This window comes from Oryctolagus cuniculus, chromosome 8 (genome assembly GCF_051225735.1).
Source record: "Oryctolagus cuniculus isolate XC-2025 breed Fujian yellow rabbit chromosome 8, ASM5122573v1, whole genome shotgun sequence".
NCBI classification, from domain to species: Eukaryota; Metazoa; Chordata; class Mammalia; order Lagomorpha; family Leporidae; genus Oryctolagus; species Oryctolagus cuniculus.
In genome coordinates this window covers 117,754,593-117,773,765 of record NC_142874.1, presented here as the reverse complement: position 1 = coordinate 117,773,765, position 19,173 = coordinate 117,754,593, and the positions used below count along the sequence as shown (strand labels likewise).

The 19,173-nt window shown below is 41.2% G+C and overlaps 1 protein-coding gene across 7 annotated transcripts in view; it reads right to left on the bottom strand.

The window, feature by feature from the left end:
* The window catches only part of CNOT6L (CCR4-NOT transcription complex subunit 6 like), a 121,279-nt gene that overhangs the window by 69,351 nt on the left and 32,755 nt on the right, over positions 1 to 19,173 (bottom strand). For all 7 annotated transcript variants that reach the window (XM_008267694.4, XM_089303192.1, XM_002717095.6 and 4 more), the window contains exon 2: positions 2,602 to 2,723. In XM_008267694.4, coding sequence (XP_008265916.1) covers positions 2,602 to 2,713 — 112 coding nt within the window. In that variant the 5' untranslated portion in view covers positions 2,714 to 2,723. The remainder of the gene's footprint in view (positions 1 to 2,601; positions 2,724 to 19,173) is intronic.

The following is a 19,173-nucleotide window of genomic DNA, read 5'->3' as shown; positions in this document are numbered from 1 at the left end:
GAAGATGGCCCAAGTCCTTGGGCCCCTGCACCCGTGTGGGAGGCCTAGAAGAAGCTCCTGGCTCCTGGCTTCGGATCAGCGCAGCTCCAGCCGTTGAGGCCATCTGGGAGTGAACCAGCGGATGGAAGACCTACCCCTCTCTCTGTCTCTACCTCTCTAACTCTCATTCAAATAAATAAAATAAATCTTTAAAAAAAAAAAAAAAAAAAGAAGTCCTTTCAAAAAAAAAAAAATTAGTAGGGCTAAGTTTATCTATATTCAGGGCCTGATTCACCCTACAAACCTTAAATAGACAAGAATAAGTTACTGTGATTTAGAACCAAACTTAGAGAAGCCAACTTCCCCAGCTTTCTGATGTCATAATTATAGACTAATTTACTCTGGATTAAGTTTTTTCACAAAGTGCAATATACTCAAGAAGATACCAAATGTTAAGCTCAATCAATCAGTTGGCATCTGAAGGCTATAGTAAAACATGTACTGGAAAAAGTCAAAAGACTTGGTTCAGAGTCCTGATTTTTATCTTTATTAGCTGTGTAACTCTAGGAAAGTCATCTGGTGTCAAGTTCTATAAAGAGATACCTGTCTTAGCTATAATAATCACTAATTATACAGCATAATTTACATTAAGATATTTTGTAAGCTTTACAACAGTATTTTAATTTTTTATCATTTTCCAAACAGATTTTGATAGCCAGCACAGGAGGAAAGGACAGCACAAAATCTAAAAGGCGAAATGTGACATTTTATACAGATATTAGGCAGTAAACTCAAACTTTTATCTTCTGTTCAGGATTCTTCCTACAGCATGTTCCTTCTTGCTGTATATAATTACTTAAAATGTTTTTTAATAGGAAACAAAGTTTTCATGAGAAAAGGTTATGGGTAAAAGAAAAACCTATTTCAATTTTAGCCACAGTTTAACTGAGTGATTCTTAATCAGCAGCAATTTTGACATCGTAAACTTTTTTTTTTTTTTTTTTTTTTTGACAGGCAGAGTGGACAGTGAGAGCAGTAGAGACAGAGAGAAAGGTCTTCCTTTTACCGTTGGTTCACCCTCCATTGGCCGCTGTGGCCGGCGCACCGCACTGATCCAAAGCCAGGAGCCAGGTGCTTCTCCTGGTCTCCCATGTGGGTGCAGGGCCCAAGGACCTGGGCCATGCTCCACTGCACTCCTGGGCTACAGCAGAGAGCTGGACAGGAAGAGGGGCAACCAGGACAGAATCCAGTGCCCCAACCAGGACTAGAACCCTGTGTGCCGGCGCCACAGGCGGAGGATTAGCCTATTGAGCCGCAGAGCCGGCCCACCATAAACTTTTTGACAACTCCTCATATAATCTACATGGTAGCAATTCATAAAAAGTCTTTGTACGTAATAAACTTTTAATTTTGTAATAATTTTAGATTACAGAAGTTAGCGAGCTAATACAGAGTTCCTGCCTACCCATCATTCAGTTTCCCTAATATTAGAATCATATCACCATGATATATTTGTCAAAATAACAATAATAAGGTTCATTACTGTTAATTAAACTCTACTTCATTTGAGTTTCACAAGTTTTTGCCCATTTTTGTTCCAGAATTCAACTCAGGCTATACCACTCTGCACTTAGTCATCATGTCTCCTTAGCCTCCTCTGGTCTGTAATGTGTTCTCAGTTTTTCCTATTTTTCATGAACTTGATAATTCCAAGGATTACTTGTTAAGTATTTTGTAGAATGTCCTTCAGTTTGAGTTTGTCTGATATTTTTCCTCATTATTAAACTGGTTATAAGTTTTTAGGAATCAAATTCTATTCTGACAAATCCTAATATCCTATAGAGTTGTCACATATTTGTTAGAAGTAGCCATCAGAAAAAATAGCTTCTAGGTTGCCTTCTTGTTCAACATTGGGATGATAGGAAGATAGCAAAGATTTCAATTTACAAAAATAAAAATAATCACCTTGAAGAGACTGCATCTAAGAATCTAATTTTACTTAGAAACTGAAAGCACAATATCCTCAATTTGATCTGCCAGTTCTTTTTTTTTTTTTTTTTTTTTTTTAATTTTTTTTTTTTATTTTTTGACAGGCAGAGTGGACAGTGAGAGAGAGAGACAGAGAGAAAGGTCTTCCTTTTTGCCGTTGGTTCACCCTCCAATGGCCGCCGCGGACGGCGCGCTGCGGCCGGCGCACCGCGCTGATCCGATGGCAGGAGCCAGGAGCCAGGTGCTTTTCCTGGTCTCCCATGGGGTGCAGGGCCCAAGCACCTGGGCCATCCTCCACTGCACTCCCTGGCCACAGCAGAGGGCTGGCCTGGAAGAGGGGCAACCGGGACAGAATCCGGCGCCCCGACCGGGACTAGAACCCGGTGTGCCGGCGCCGCTAGGCGGAGGATTAGCCTAGTGAGCCGCGGCGCCGGCCTGATCTGCCAGTTCTTACAAAGGACAACAACAAAGGTATTTATTTACTAACAGCTAAACACTTATACCACAGCACCCATATTTTTTCATTTAGCCCATCTATTTTTAAATGTATAACAAAGAAATAAATATGGCAATAGTCAATTTTTGTTCATTATTACTATTACATCCCAACTATATGCTTCAGATTCTACTCACCTGAAATTTCTAATTCTGCCCAGTGAGATTTTTTCCCATTGGCTACCTCCTCTGCTGACATGATGGTATAAATTCGGCGAGGATCTGGAGGATCATATTTTTCCTTTGGCATCCCTATTAGTCTGTTAAAACAACAACAGCAACAATTGATTACAGTCTTACAGAAGACATGAAAAGTGAGAGAGTGAGTTTTCTTTTTCTTTCCTGTTACCAAGCTGGTAAGTCACTTTACACTACAATTTTCATGTGAAGAAAAACACATTTATCTGTGTGCTGGGCTCTTACAGAAACTCATTAACAGATGCCTAAGGGAAAAAGCAAGCAAGCTATGAATATTTTGCTGCTTCCTAACCCCTTACTCTTCATTTATCTGCACTGCTTGACCTTTCTCTGACTAGTCTAGAACCAAATAATTCTATCCTTACCTCAGTGACATTCACATGTCCCATGCCTAAAGCAATCAGCATGTAACATTCATTCCCTTTGACACAGATTTCCTCAGAAGTATCTAAAAACACAAGCCCTCTAGATTCATTCTATATTCATGGGACAAGGAAGCTCCTCTCTCCCACTGGTGATAAACAAATAGCCCAGATCATCTTTAGCAGCTACCCGATTATTTTAAGAGCCAGCCATAGAATTTAGAGTCCAAAAAACTGAGAAACAGAGCATGGTTCCTTAGTGAATCACACCTGTAGCACTCCCAAACCCTGGCCTTTGCAGATATACAAGCCAATATATTCCCTTACTGTTTTTAAGCTAGTGTGAGCTGTGTTTTCTGTTAACTTGCAATCAAAAGCATCCTTTTCACATGAAAAACCGTCTCATTTGGATGCATTACATGGCCACCTAATTGACACATGGCCACCTAACTAAAACAAGTATTACACAGTTTTCTTCATGGAAGTACCAAAATTATTACTAAAGAATCATCAATGATGAACTAGGCCTAAAACTCCTCAGATATGTTATTTTATGACAAATTGCTCTAAAAGTAACCTTATTCAAAGAGTCCAACACAAGAATCACTCTTTGGTAGTAATAAAATCTAAGTTATGGGTCATGTGCTTTGGCATAGTGGTTAAAACAGGGCTTAGGACACCCACATCCAATATAAAGTATATAGGTTCAAGTCCCAACTCCACTGCCGATTCCAGCTTCCAGCTAATGCACACCTGGGAGGCAGCAGGGAGTGGCTCAAGTATTTGAGTCCTTGTCATCCACATAGGAGACCTGGACTGAGGTCCTAGCACCTGGCTTTAGTCTGGTTCTGCCCTAGATGTGAGCTTTGGGGAATAACAAGTGGATGGAAGAGCGCGAGCGCATCCCCCGCCCACACTCCGCCTTTCAAGTAAATAAAACTAAATGAAACTTTATTTATAAAAACCAATCAGGGGAGGCCGGCGCCGCGGCTCACTAGGCTAATCCTCCGCCTAGCGGCGCCGGCACACCGGGTTCTAGTCCCGGTCGGGGCGCCGGATTCTGTCCCGGTTGCCCCTCTTCCAGGCCAGCTCTCTGCTATGGCCAGGGAGTGCAGTGGAGGATGGCCCAAGTCCTTCGGCCCTGCACCCCATGGGAGACCAGGAGAAGCACCTAGCTCCTGGCTTCGGATCAGTGAGGTGCACCATCCGCAGTGCACCTGCCGCGGCGGCCATTGGAGAGTGAACCAACGGTAAAAGGAAGACCTTTCTCTCTGTCTGTCTCTCTGTCACTGTCCACTCTGCCTGTCAAAAAAATAAAAAAATAAAAAAATTATGGGGCCAATGCTGGCCCAGCCCTGGTCACTGCAGACATCTGAGGAATGAACCAACCAGCAGATGGAAGATATCTCTGACTCTTCTTTTCTCTTTGTACCTCTTTCAAATACATCTAAAAAGGCAGAGTTGGGGTGAGGGGGACAGAGAGAGATCCTCCATCCACTGGTTCACTCCCACTTGGGTGGCAGAGGCCAAACCACTTGGGCCATCTTCCGCTGCTTCTCTCAGGCAAACAGCAAGGAGTTGAATTGGAAGTGGAACAGTAGTGATACAAAAAGGAGCCCACATGGGACCAGCATCACAGGCACCAGCTTTACCTGCTGTGCCACAACACTGGCCCCTGGTGCTTTTCCTGAGTTTAGAATTTATACCCAAATGAGTTACCATCAGGTATTCTGAAATTTGTTACATAAAGAGAATATATATGTTACTTCAGAAAAAACTCAGAGATAATCTATCGCCTATCAAGAAATCAAAGCTAGGGCCGGCACTGTGGCACAATGGGTTAAGTACTACCTGCGACATTGCCATCCCATGTGAGTCCTTGAATCCTGGCTGCTCTACTTGAGATCCAGCTCCCCGCTACTGCACATGGGAAAGCAGTGGGAGGGTGGCCTAAGTGGGCCCCTGCCACTCATGTGTGAGACCCAGATGGAATTCCAGTCCCCTGATGTAGGCTTGGCCCAGGACCAGTAGTTGCAACCATTTGGGGAGTGAATTAGTACATGGAAGAACTCTGCCCAAACCTACTCCAGACCCATTGTCTCCCTTTCTCTCTGTAACTCTGCCTTTCAAATAAGTCAATCATTTTTTTAAAAATGGAACTCAAAGCCAATTTATAAGAACACAACTGAAATTTCCTATATCATAGCTTCCCTCAATCCTGAAAAGAAATTTCTTTACATTTATTTAAAGAGGAAAAAAGAAAGTTTTCCAGATCTGTTCATCTGTTAATAGTAACTAGTTTCCATATTTAGCTCTTTAATATTATCATACAATCAGGGTGATATTAAGCCATATTTATTTTCTTTAATTTTTTTTTATTTTTTGACAGGCAGAGTGGACAGTGAGAGAGAGAGAGACAGAGAGAAAGGTCTTCCTTTGCCGTTGGTTCACCCTCCAATGGCCTATTGAGCCGCAGTGCCGGCCTGCCATATTTATTTTCCATAAATGTCTTAGAGCTTCAGAGCATAAAGAATACAATTATTTTCCACAGGGGGGAAAATTGTTTCTACTACATTCAACCTACATAAAATATTTCTGAAAATAAAGTTTTAAGATAACATTACAAAGGCCGGCGCCGCGGCTCACTAGGCTAATCCTCCGCCTTGCGGCACCGGCACACTGGGTTCTACTCCCCGTCAGGGCGCCGGATTCTGTCCCGGTTGCCCCTCTTCCAGGCCAGCTCTCTGCTGTGGCCAGGGAGTGCAGTGGAGGATGGCCCAAGTCCTTGGGCCCTGCACCCCATGGGAGACCAGGATAAGTACCTGGCTCCTGCCATCGGATCAGCATGGTGCGCCAGCCGCAGCGCGCCGGCCGCGGCGGCCATTGGAGGGTGAACCAACGGTAAAAGGAAGACCTTTCTCTGTCTGTCTCTCTCTCACTGTCCACTCTGCCTGTCAAAAAAAAAAAAAAAAGATAACATTACAAGATTAAACAAAGCCAAATCAAACATAGACCCAAAGACATGCTACATAATGCATTATCTACAATGAGGATGCATAAAACACAAAGACTATTAAATTTGCAGAACCACAGGTTTAATAAATTTCACAACAGTTTTTAAAAAACACAAGGCACAGGATTAAAGACCAACTTAATAGGATTGCATTAATTACGGCTTCCACTAGAGTTAGTGCTTGATATGTATTTATGGAATAATCGTATGCTTTGAAATCCTAAAATCTGCCACCTACTTCATACTTTTTCCATCCACAGCAAATTTACAGTCAATGCCTTTCTAACAACTAATCTGAAGCAAATAATCCACAAATATTCTAAAAAGTTAGATATATTAATAATTACCATTTTTCTGGTACCAATTAACTTTTAAATTAAAAAAAAATTACTTTTCATTTTATTTGAAAGGCAAAGAAACAGAGAAAGAGAGAGAGACAGATTTCTCCCATCTGCCAGTTCTCTCCTCAAAAGTCCACAACAGTCAGAGCTAAACCAGGGAGGAGCCAAAAACTCAGTCCAGGTATCCCCTATTAGTGGCCAAAACCCAAGTACTTTGAGCCATCACTTATTGCCTGCCAGGCTACATAATAGCAGGAAGTTGAAATGGAGAGTGTAGTTAGACTTAAACTCAAGCACTTCGATATGGGATGCAGGTGTTCAAAGCAGTCTTAACCACTGTGCCAAAGGTCCACCTCTATATTTTCAATTTTTCATGTTTCCATCTTTGTAAATCTTTAGAGTTCTTTAAAAAAAAAAAGCTGCATAAAACATTTACTAATATCTTTAATATGTAGAGACCAAATAATATTAACACCATCATAGTCAGAGTCAGAAATCTCTCTTGGATTTGATGAGGATGTCAATAAAAACACAATTCACTAGGGGCCAGCACTGTGGCACAGTAAGTTAAGCCCCTGCCTTAATCTCCTTTATCCCATGTGAGCACTGACTTGATTCCACTGCTCCACTTCCAATATGGCTCCCTGTTTATGTGCCTGAGAAAGCAGCAGAAAGTGGCCTGAGTACTGAGCCCCTGCCACCTACATGGGAGACCCAGATGGAATTCCAGGCTCCAGCTCAGCCCAGCCCAGCCCCAGGCCACTGCAGCTTTCTGGGGAGTGAACCAAGGGATGGATGATCTGTCTCTCCCTTTCTGTAACTCTGCCTTTCAAGTAAATAAAGAAATCTTTATTTGGGAAAAAAAAAAGTCATTTAGTTTTCTAAATGAAATCTAGATTTGGATAATCTGATGGAATCTACATTGAGTTAATTAATTTAGTAGAATCTACAGTTTTGATGATTCACTACTGCTCCAAACATCAGGTTTTGAACTGTGTTAGTTCCAATTTCTACAATACCTTTTTTTATTTATTATTTGAAATCCAGGAAAAAAAAAAAAAAAAAAAAAAAAAACAGAAAGAGCGAGTTCCCATCTACTGGTTCACTCCCCAAGTGCCTGCTACAGTCAGGGCCAAAACCAGGAATTCAATCCAAGTCTCCCACATTGGTGCAGGCATCACCACTGCCTACACAATCAGCCAGGAGCTGAACCCAGGCACCCCGACTGACCTTACATCAGTTGCCAAAGGATCTCACTTACACTGGAGATCCTAATTATGTAACAAAATAGATAAAATCTCTTTGTGGCATCTTTCAAAGTTATCAGTCTTTGATCCCATTTCAACACTATGAAAAAGACTCCACAAAATTTCCCAACTAACTGTACAAGCTGTTTCAAAGAACCTGCCATCAGCAGGTTGAAGCTCTGGCCTAGGTTCTGGCATCCCATATGGGTGTTAGTTCGAGTTCCTGCTGCTCCTCTACCAATCTCACTCCCTGTTAACGCGCCAGGGAAAAGCAATGGAGGATGGCCCAGGTGCTTGGGCCCTTGCATTCACACGGGAGACCCGGAATAAACTTCTGACTCCTGGCTTCTCCAGCAGTTGCAGTCAGTTGGGGAGTGAACCAGCAGATGGAAGTCCTCCCTCTCTCTCTACCTCTCTGTAACTGTCTTTCAAACACGTAAATAAATCTTTAAAAAAGAAACAAGAACCTGCCGTCCATTCCCTGACCCTGAGCCTATCACCTATTTAGTCTTCAAAGATTCTTCTGCAAAATTTCTTAGAGTAACTCTCAATTCTAATCGAGGAGACTGTTTATCTTTTACTTCTTGGTCTCTATATGAACTATCCTAAAACAAATCTGATGGTGGAGATTACTAAAGGCCATTAAAACACAACATATTGCAAAGACTCACAAATTTATCAGTCTTCTAGTTCCACTAATCAAAAACTTGAGGTAAACCTGTAAAATACTGACTTCATGGAAAATATATTACGATGTTTTCTAAATTACAAGCAGTATTGTACATTACTAGGGTAATTTTGCATGAAAATTTTCAAGTTTCTAAAACTACAAATGACATAAAGGTATGATATCTATATAGCAAGCTATTTCATGAATAGCATATTACAAAATACATATGAAATACACCCAAATATACTACTGCTAAAAAACCCCAAATCTCAGGTTTTATATTGGGAAAAAAACAGCATAACTCCTTCTGAAAAAAAAAATGAGATGATTCAGAGCAAACTGTTAAAAGCTACAACAAAACATACAACAAGACTGGTTATTAAGAGTAGCTTATAAAAATAGTACCCCTTGGGGCCGGTGCTACAGGCTCAGCAGGTTAAAGCCATGGCCTGCAGTGCTAGCATCCCATTCAGGTGCCGGTTTGAGTCCTGGCTGTTCCACTTTTGATCCAGCTTTCTGCTAATGTGCCTGGGAAAGCAGCAGAGGAAGGCTCAAGGGCTTAGGCCCTGCACCCACGTGGGAGACCCAGAAGAAGCTCCTGGTTTCGGCCTGGCCCAGTCCTGAATGTTGCAGTCATTTGGGGAATGAACCAAAGAGTGGACAGAAGATTCTCACTCTCTCTCAATATCTCTTTCTCTCAATAAATAAATATATATATATATATATATATATATCTCCCCTCCTCCTCTCTCTCTGTAACTCTTTCAAATAAATAAATAAATAAAAAGTACCCCCTTAACATATACAAAGATAAAAGATCTCTCTTAAACCACAGTTTCACTCTCACAAACCTAAGTTTTAGGATCTCAGTCTGCAGTTCAGGACAATTAATGTTATTTAAGATTCACATTAAGAGTGAATGCTAGAATGACCAAAGAGTGCTTCATAAATTAGAGACTTCTAACTTAATGAATGCAACTCTAAAATACAAATCATTAGAAATATTAAGTGATCATCACTACAAAAGCAATCTTAGGTGGGGAAGCAGATGTGGGCAGAATTCCCAAAATTTGACAAACATAAAATGATGTCTACATTAGATATCCTGCTTACATTTTTAAGCAAATATCAATGACTTTACAGTTTTAAACAATCACAGATAAATCTTATACAGCAACTATTACCAAAGATTATGGATGTTACTTACTAAACACTCACCATGATAAACATCTATCTTTCCATGTGGTATTAACCACTATGAGCTTCCTCCCTGAGAAAATGTGTCTATATTTACTTTAACAAAGCAAATACCCTCATCAATATCTACTTTCAACTACACATAGTTTTTATCACCATAACCATCACACAAAAGCTGTGCCATACATGAATGGACTTACCAGTCGATGCTAAAACAGTACCTGGCAATTTGTACTATATATAGATCATATTGACAAAATTAAAATTGATGGCAATCAACAAGAGTTCAGAAGGCACACTGAGATAAAAAAAATTTTAATTAAAGCAATTCCATCCCACTTCTATGTCAAGGGCCTCTAGATGGCATTTGTCCTAATTATATATTCAACTAAAGTCCACAGATAATAAATAATGCAAACATCCAAAAAGAACTTCAGTCCAAATTTTCGTGACATATCTAGCTCTATGATTCTAAACAAACAAAACCGAACTTGCGTTTTATGACAATAAAATCACTCATCGTTTTGAGCATAGTCTGTAGAGTCTCATGTTTCTAACCAACTTAACATTTATTCAAGAAACATTCCTTGCATGCCCATTATTATCATTTATTGTTCCAGACACTAAAAGTTCAACAGTGAACAAGACAGACATTGCCTTTATCCTCGTGGAGAATCAAACGTTTTCATGGGACTACCTGAAAAAGTTTTAGAATATCTTTCTTTTAAAACATTCTATAAGGAATTTGGCATTTCTTATTATTTTTACTTTTTATTTTCCTCATCTAATAGTTGTACTCCCTGTTGTCACTACTCTGAAATAAGAACAGAGATAACAAAACATCCTTATCACTAAGGTTGAGGATGAGGAATAACAGATAATTTCTAGAGCCACCAAAGACAAGAGAAAGCAGAGGGCGGGCATTTGGCTGTCAATTAAACACAGGTACAGACATCAGGTGTCAGGTGACACTAGCCTCCAGTTCCTGTTCTCCTGTTCCAGCTTCTTGCTAGAGCAGACCCTGGCAGGCTACAGTGATGATTCAAGCAGCTGTGAGTCATTGCTACTCACCTGAAGACCTGGACTAAGTTCACCCTGGCTGTCAAAGGCTGAGAAGTAAACCATCGGAAAGCAGTGCTCTCACTCACTCTCTTTCTCTCTGCCTCTCAAATATTTTTAAAAATAGTTTTAGGGGCCGGAGCCATGGCACAGTAGGTTAATCATCCACCTGCAGCACCGGCATCCCATATGGTTCCATGTTCTAGTCCCGGCTGCTCCACTTCCGATGCCGCTCGCTACTGTGGCCTGGGAAAGCAGTAGAAGATGGCCCAAGTCCTTGGGCCCCTGTACCTATGTGGGAGACCGGGAAGAAGCTCCTGGCTCCTGGCTTCGGAGCGGAGCAGCTCCAGCCATTGTGGCCATTTGGGGAGTGAACCAACGGAAGGAAGATCTTTCTCTCTGTCTCTCACTCTCACTGTCTATAACTCTAGCTCTCAAATAAATAAATAAAATCTTAAAAAAAGTTTTAAATGGGAAATGAAAGAAAAGTGTTTTTTTGCTTTTTTTGTTTGTTTGTTTGTTTTACAGGCAGAGTGGACAGTGAGAGAGAGAGACAGAGAGAAAGGTCTTCCTTTGCCGTTGGTTCACCCTCCAATGGCTGCTGCGGCCGGCGCACCGCACTGATCCGATGGCAGGAGCCAGGTGCTTCTCCTGGTCTCCCATGGGGTGCAGGGCCCAAGGACTTGGGCCATCCTCCACTGCACTCCCTGGCCACAGCAGAGAGCTGGACAGGAAGAGGAGCAACCGGGACAGAATCCGCACCCTGACCAGGACTAGAACCCGGTGTGCTGGCGCTGCAAGGCGGAGGATTAGCCTAGTGAGCCACGGCGCCGGCTAAAAGAAAAGTTTTACCAGGGAATTAAGCTAAACAGATTAAACACATATCATACATTTAATTTTAGGTGACAGCAATTGGTTTCCTAACCCAGTGAAGACATTTTTTCTGTGATTCTACTGGCAAACCAGGTCATTAGGTACCAGTAGTAACAAGAACTTTTTGTTGTATAGAAATACTGTAAATAAGACTCAAAATTTATTCTTAGGGATCTACTTCAGATCAACTAGTTATCTATGCAACAAAATGCACAGGCAAACAGTGGCAATAAAGCCTCCAAAAGATGAAATGACATTGCTGGTGGTGATACATCTTTCTAAAAACAATAACCTTAAAGCAATCTAGTTGTATCTAAAGCAAGCTTCTGGCTCTATAAAAGGGTGAGAGAATGGTCAACTTGTCAGTTAAGATTGCAAACACTTTTGGAAATGAGATATAACCTTGGATATACATACTATGTGACTTCAAAACCACAAAAAACTACAATTATCCACAGTTTGGTACGGATTAAAGAACACATACAGTTCAATGGGGCAGAATTGAGAAACTAGAAAAACTGGAAATAGAAATAATGGACTTTTCAGCAAACAGTGCTAGAACCATGTGCTATTCATGTGCAAAAATAAAAAATACACATCAATCCATACCTCACATGACAAAGTAAACTTAGGAGGCCAGTGCTGTGAGTTGGTAGATTAAGCCTCCATGGTGCCAGCACCCCATATGGGTGCCAGTTCAAATCCCGGCTGCTCTACTTCCATAGCCTGGGAAAGCAGTGGAAGATGGCCCAAGTGCTTGGGCCCCACATGGGAGACCAAAAGAAAGCTCCTGGCTCCTGGCTTTGGACTGGCCCAGCTCTGGCCATGGCCGCCACTTGGAGGAGTGAACCGGCAGATGGAAGATTTCTCTTACTTTCAAATAAATAAATAAATATTTTTAAAAGGAAGAAGAAAAATCTCCTGGCTTCTGCCTGGCCCAGCCCTGCATGGAAAATTGCGCTGTCTCTCCCCATCTCCTCTATAACTCTGCATTTCAAATAAACAAAATTTTTTTAAAAAGTAAATTTAGACAATATAAAACTTCTAAGAAAACATTTTAGAAAAATCTTCGTGACCTTTATGACCTTATTATTAAGAAAAGGTCTCTCAGCAGTAACACAGAAAGTATGATCTGTAACAAAAATATACTGTTAAACTGGGTTTCAGAAAATTTAAAACTTCTGCTGTTTACAAGAATAAAAAGAAATGCCACACATCGAGCGTAAAAATATTTTTCAAAGTGCTTATCTGAAAAATCACTCCAGAATATATATAGAATTCAAAGAAAATAAAACAATCTAATTTTTAAAACTGGCAAAAAGATTAGAAGATATTTCATCAATGAAGATATGCGGACAGCAAATAAGCACAGGAAAAGATGCTCAACATTCAGCATCAAGAAAAACACAACTTGAGCCGGCGCCGCGGCTCACTAGGCTAATCCTCCGCCTTGCGGCACCAGCACACCAGGTTCTAGTCCCAGTCGCGACACCGGATTCTGTCCCGGTTGCCCCTCTTCCGGGCCAGCTCTCTGCTGTGGCCAGGGAGTGCAGTGGAGGATGGCCCAAGTGCTTGGGCCCTGCACCCCATGGGAGACCAGAAAAAGCACCTGGCTCCTGGCTCCTGCCATCTGATCAGCGCGGTGCACCGGCCACAGCGCGCAGGCCGCAGCGGCCATTGGAAGGTGAACCAACGGCAAAGGAAGACCTTTCTCTCTGTCTCTCTCTCACACTGTCCACTCTGCCTGTCAAAAAGAAAAAAGAAAAGAAAAAAGAAAAACACAACTTAAAACACAGTGAAGCATCACTACACACCTATCTGAATTATTAAAGACTGACAATATCTGCTCCTTACTAAGATTGTACACATACATACACAGGACTGAATCTTAATGAATAGAAAACAGCACTTTCCTTTGAAAAACGGGTTGTGAGCAGGCGGGGACAGACAGTCAAAGCAAAAATAAACGCTTAAACAAAGACACTTAGATAAGAAATAAGGTGAGCAGAGGAGCAGGTACAATATCTACAAGCAGTTCAGGGCTGCTGAAAAATCACCAACTGGAGTCATGCAGAGATATTACAGAGGTGAACAAAGATACAGAAAACTCCAAAATTCTGTCTGTGCTTTCCTGACTCTTTCCTACAAGTTATTTTACTAATATGAACTGTCAACCTAAGAGTCTAATACTAAACATGATACTACTGATCCTAGCTGCTGCCTTTCTTGATTCCCTTTTACTTTCTCCTGTTCAACAGCATTTCCTTCAGTCACACTTACAAGCAGGCCTATATCCTCAACTGACTCAGCTGTCACGTTCTTAAGGAAATTACAAATGCCTAAAAAAGCTCTGTATATTTACCAAGTATAAAAATGTTGGTAGAAGCAAACTATACATAGCACATTCAATTGCCATCACACATAACACCAATTTTTCAGCATGCACAATTATAACCACTAATGCAGTAAAGAGATTCAGTAAGCCCAAGCCCCAATTCTAAAATGTGTACTCGCCAAAAAACTCAGAGAATCCACTTAAAGCAGACTCCACTACCTATCTCTAAATTCTTCAGGGGCAGCAAATAATGATGACAGTAATCACAACAACAACCACCTATTTATCATTTACATACATATTATTTACCTAACTTTATTTCATCTAATTCATTCCTCAAAACAATCTTGAATATTACTATTTCAATTCTAAAATTCAGAAAACTTCTATTTAAGGAGTTTTAGATGTTTGCTGGCACACTGCAGTAGTGAAATTCAAATCAAATTCCACTACACTATTTTGCCTCAGATATGTCCTTCAATAATTCTGTCTTTAAAAAGAGAAACTCAAAACTTCTCATATTACCATAAACCTGAAAATCTGCCTTCTGGACCATACATTTTCATTTTGTTGAAGTATTTTAGTTATAATTTTTAAAATCCATTTGCACTTTATTCAAAAAGGTGAAAGATGCAAAGAGATGAAAATACAGGCAGAGAGATCTTCCACCCTATGGTTCACTTTCTAAATACCCGTAAGTCAGTGCTGAGACATACCACACATCAGGAGCCCAGGCCTCAATCTGGGTGGCAGGGACCCAAATACTTCAGCCATTATCTGCTGCCTCACAAGGTACCAATTAGCAAGAAGCTGGGCCGGCGCCACAGCTCAATAGGCTAATCCTCTGCCTGCGGCGCCGGCACACCAGGTTCTAGTCCCTGTCAGGGCACCAGATTCTGTCCCGGTTGCTCCTCTTCCAGGCCAGCTCTCTGCTGTGGCCCGGGAGTGCAGTGGAGGATGGCCCAAGCTCTTGGGCCCTGCACCCACATGGGAGACCAGGAGAAGCATCTGGCTCCTGGCTTCGGATCAGCGCAGTGCGCTGGCCACAGCAGCCATTGGGGGGTGAATCAATGGAAAAGGAAGACCTTTCTTTCTCTCTCTCTCTCTCTCTCTCTCTCTCTCTCTCTCTCTCCCCGTCTGCTTTGCCTGTCAAAAAAAAAAAAAAAGGCAGCTGGATGGGAAACAGAATAACTGAGACTCAAATATGGGATGCAGGTGTCCCAAGCAGAGACTTAACCACTGTGACACACACCTGCCCCTTTAGTTGCAACATTATTGGGAAATCTTACTCCATAAATGGCAACAACTTAGAAAAAAAATAGTTAAAAATCACCATTATATTCCAAGATTTAATTGATACATTCAAGATTATATTAAAACTGGCCCAAGTCCTTGGGCCCCTGTACCCGTGTGGGAGACCTGGAAGAAGCTCCTGGCTCCTGGCTTTGGATCGGCCCAGCTCCAGCCATTGCAGCCAATTGGGGAGTGAACCAGTGGACAGAAGACCTCTTTCTCTCTACCTCTCCTTCTCTGTGTAAATCTTTCAAATAAATAAATAAATCTTAAAAATAAAAAAAGATTATAAGACATTTAAGTGAATCAGTTAATCTTTTTTAAAAACCTTGGAAAGAGGAAGTATCTTCAGGCAGGACCTCAAAGGCAAAAATACAAAGAAAAACATTTCTACATATGATTATCTGAAAATTCAAACTACCTATACATTAAATAATACAAACTAAAAAGTAAAATGGGGAAAATATTTACAATATATATAAGTTGATTTTCAGATACATTAAGAGATCTCATATACTTTCTTAAATTATAACGAGTGTATTATAGTAATAGGTAAGTTATCAAAGAAATGCTGCTAACACATATATAAAAATCATCTCACTCCAAGCAAAAAAAAGCAATAAAACATCATCATGTCATTCTCAAAAATTTGTGCTAAGCCTAACAAGAACGTATCCTAGACAACAGGAAGTTACATAAAATACAATATAACTATATAATAGCACAACAACTCTTCTTTCTCCTTTTTATGATTAAACCAATTGATTTAAATCTCTACCAGGGCAAGTATTTAGCCCAACAGTTGGAACACTTGCATCCTATATTAGAGTGTCTGGGTTCAAGTACTGGCTCAACCCAGCTCTTCATTCCAACCTCCTGTTAATATGCTCCTGGGAGGCAGCAGGTAGATGGTTCAGGTCGCTGAGTCCCTGCCACTCATGTGGGAAACCCAGATGAGTTCTCAGCTTCTGCCTTCTGTCTGGCCACAGCCTCAACTGTTGTAGGCATCTGGATTGGATATCTATCTACATCTCTCTCTCCCTCTTTGTCTCTGTGTCTCTCTTCCCCCTCTCTTTCCCTCCCTTCTTCCTCCCTCTTTTTGCCTTTTAAATAACTAGAATAATTTTTTTTAAGTTTAAAAAAAAAGTTAATCAAAAAATCTTCCACTGACTTCCCTTCCAGACATCACCAATATTTCATTACAAGAAACCTAATGTCTACATTTTAAGCGGTTAAGAATGGTATGCTTGGCCAACGCTGCAGCTCAATAGGCTAATCCTCTGCCTGCGGCGCCGGCACACCAGGTTCTAGTCCTGGTCGGGGCACCGGATTCTGTCCCAGTCGCTCCTCTTTCTGTCCAGCTCTCTGCTGTGGTCCGGGAGTGCAGTGGAAGATGGCCTAAGCTCTTGGGCCCTGCACCCGCATGGGAGACCAGGAGAAGCACCTGGCTCCTGGCTTTGGATCAGGCGGTGCGCCAGCCGCAGCAGCCATTGGTGGGTGAACCAACAGAAAAGGAAGACCTTTCTCTCTCTGTCTCTCTCTCTCTCTCTCACTGTCCACTCTGCCTGTCAAAAAATAAATAAATAAATAAATAAATTATTTATTTAAAAAAAAAAAGATTTTATTCAGAAGTGTGTTTAAAACTTACTATCCAAAACATTTAACACTGTATTTATTCAATAGTTGTAAAGTAATTTTAAATTCAAATAAAATACACATAGTTAGCTGTTTTGTTTTTAAGAGCCTAAAGGTCATTTATGAGTGCCCAAGAATAATAATTTACCTTCAAACAATTAACTTCCTTTCCTGGAATAGAAAATATTTGCAGGACCAGCACTGCTGCTTAGCAGGTAAAAAGCCAGCACCTGCAATACCAGCATCCAATAAGGGCACTGGTTCACGTCCCAGCTACTCCATTTCAGATCCAGCGCCCTGTTAATGTGCCTCGGAAAGCAGCAGAAAATGGTCCAAGGTCTTGGGCACCGGCCTCCACATGGAAGACCTGGAAGAAACTCCTGGTTCCTGGCTTCAGATCGGCCCAGCTCTGGCGGTAGGAAGGTCTCTGTATGTCTTTCCCCCTCTCTCTCTGTAACTCAAATAAGTAAATAAATCTTAAAAAAAAAAAAAAAAAAAAAAAAAAAAAAAAAAATTCTGGGCCTTTCTCTGAGTACTAAGCAGCAGCCATTGATTGCTGGGTGTTTGGCAAAGGGATTGGAGAAAAACAGTCAACATAACTACAGGAATTGTTCAGTGCGTGAAGACAGACAAGCTTTTTAGTAGAGAAGAGTATGTGGGTGTACTTATTATCAGTTTTAATAATATGAAGCACGTGGAACACAAAACTGAAAAGTAATACATAAAATTCATTACTGTATGGGGCCAGCACTGTAGCGTAGCAGGTAAAGCTGCTGCCTGCAGTGCAGGCATCCCATATAGGCACTGGTTCGAGTCCCAAATGCTCCACTTCCAATCCAGCTCCCTTCTGATGCACCTGGAAAAGCAATAGAAGATGGCCCAAGTACGCCCCTGCACTCATGTGGAAGACCCCGATGAAGCTTCTGGCTCTTGGCTTCGGTATGGCCCAGGTCTGGTCATTGTGGCCATTTAGGGAGTAAACCAGCGGATGAAAGATTTCTCTCTCTCCCTAACTCTGCCTTTCAAATAAAAAAAAAGTAAATCTCTAAAAAAAAAATCATTGTAAATTCCATGTAATCATTGATTTCAGCTAAAATCATTTCTATAGCCAACCTAGAGTTGCAACTGACAAATGAATATAACTGCAACATGAATGACAGCTGATCATTTCATGTACATTTAAAAGACAAAACTAAAGCAACGAGGAGTCATCCGACTGATGGGAATTGTGGTGCAGTGGGTTAAGCCACAATTTGGGATGCCCTCATCCCATACTGGAGGGCCAGTAGGAGTCGCTACAGCTTTTCTTCTGATCCAGCATGCCTGCTAATGCATCCTGGAAGGCAATAAGAGATGGCTTGAATGCTTGAGCCCCTTGCCACCCATGAAGGTGACCCAGATAGAGTTCCAGGCTCCTGGCTTAGGCCTGACCCAGCCTTGGCTGTTGCAGGAAGTTGGAGAGTAAACCAGCAGATGGAAAATTCATTCTCTTTCTCTCACTCTGTCCTTCAAATATGAAAAATAAAAAAAAAAATAAACACATAAAAAGAAAAGATTTATCAGAACTTCAGTTGTTTATCAGAGACATGAGCAGTTTCTTTGTTGATAATGGTTTTCTAACACTGAGAGAATACGTCTTAACATTTTGTGCTACACACAACAGACTCAAAACATTGCATCGTAATTTGGATTAACAGTTCCTCCATAATTTTCTAATATCTAGACAACAAATTAGTCTCTATTTGCCTGTTTTGTGATGCAGACACTCTCACACATGCATCTGTAATATGTAATGTCCCACATGAATGGTAGGTTTCAAGATATCCAAGGAAATATCTCAATGAATGAGGAGCTAGGAAGAGAGGACCACTATCACAATGCTACACAGTATTTTTTTTTTTTTTTTGACAGATAAAGTTAGACAGTGAGAGAGAGACAGAGAGAAAGGTCTTCCTTCCGTTGGTTCACTCCCCAAATAGCCGCTACAGCCAGCACTACGCCAATGCGAAGCCAGGAGCCAGGTGCTTCCTCCTGGTCTCCCATGCGGGTGCAGGGCCCAAGCACTTGGGCCATCCTCCACTGCCTTCCCGGGCCACAGCAGAGAGCTGGACTGGAAGAGAAGCAAACAGGACTAGAACCTGGCACCCATAAGCGAGGCTGGCGCCGCCGGCGGAGGATTGACCAAATGAGCCACGGCGCCGGCCCGCTACACAGTATTTAAAATATACCTCAAACAACCTCAAGAACACACACAGTAAAAAAAAAAAAAAAAAAGAAAAAAAAAGAAAAGTAAGAAAATTAGGAAGGAAGCAATGTTTCTAATGTTATTTAATTTTGTTTATATAACTTGATTTTTAATAGGTTCAGTTTAATGACTGTCTAGGAAAGTTCCTAAAAAATTAACAACTGGTTATTTCAAGCCTGCACAAGCCAACTCAAGCACACAATGGTTATCAATGGTTATATATATGAAATCTTGCTTTTCTC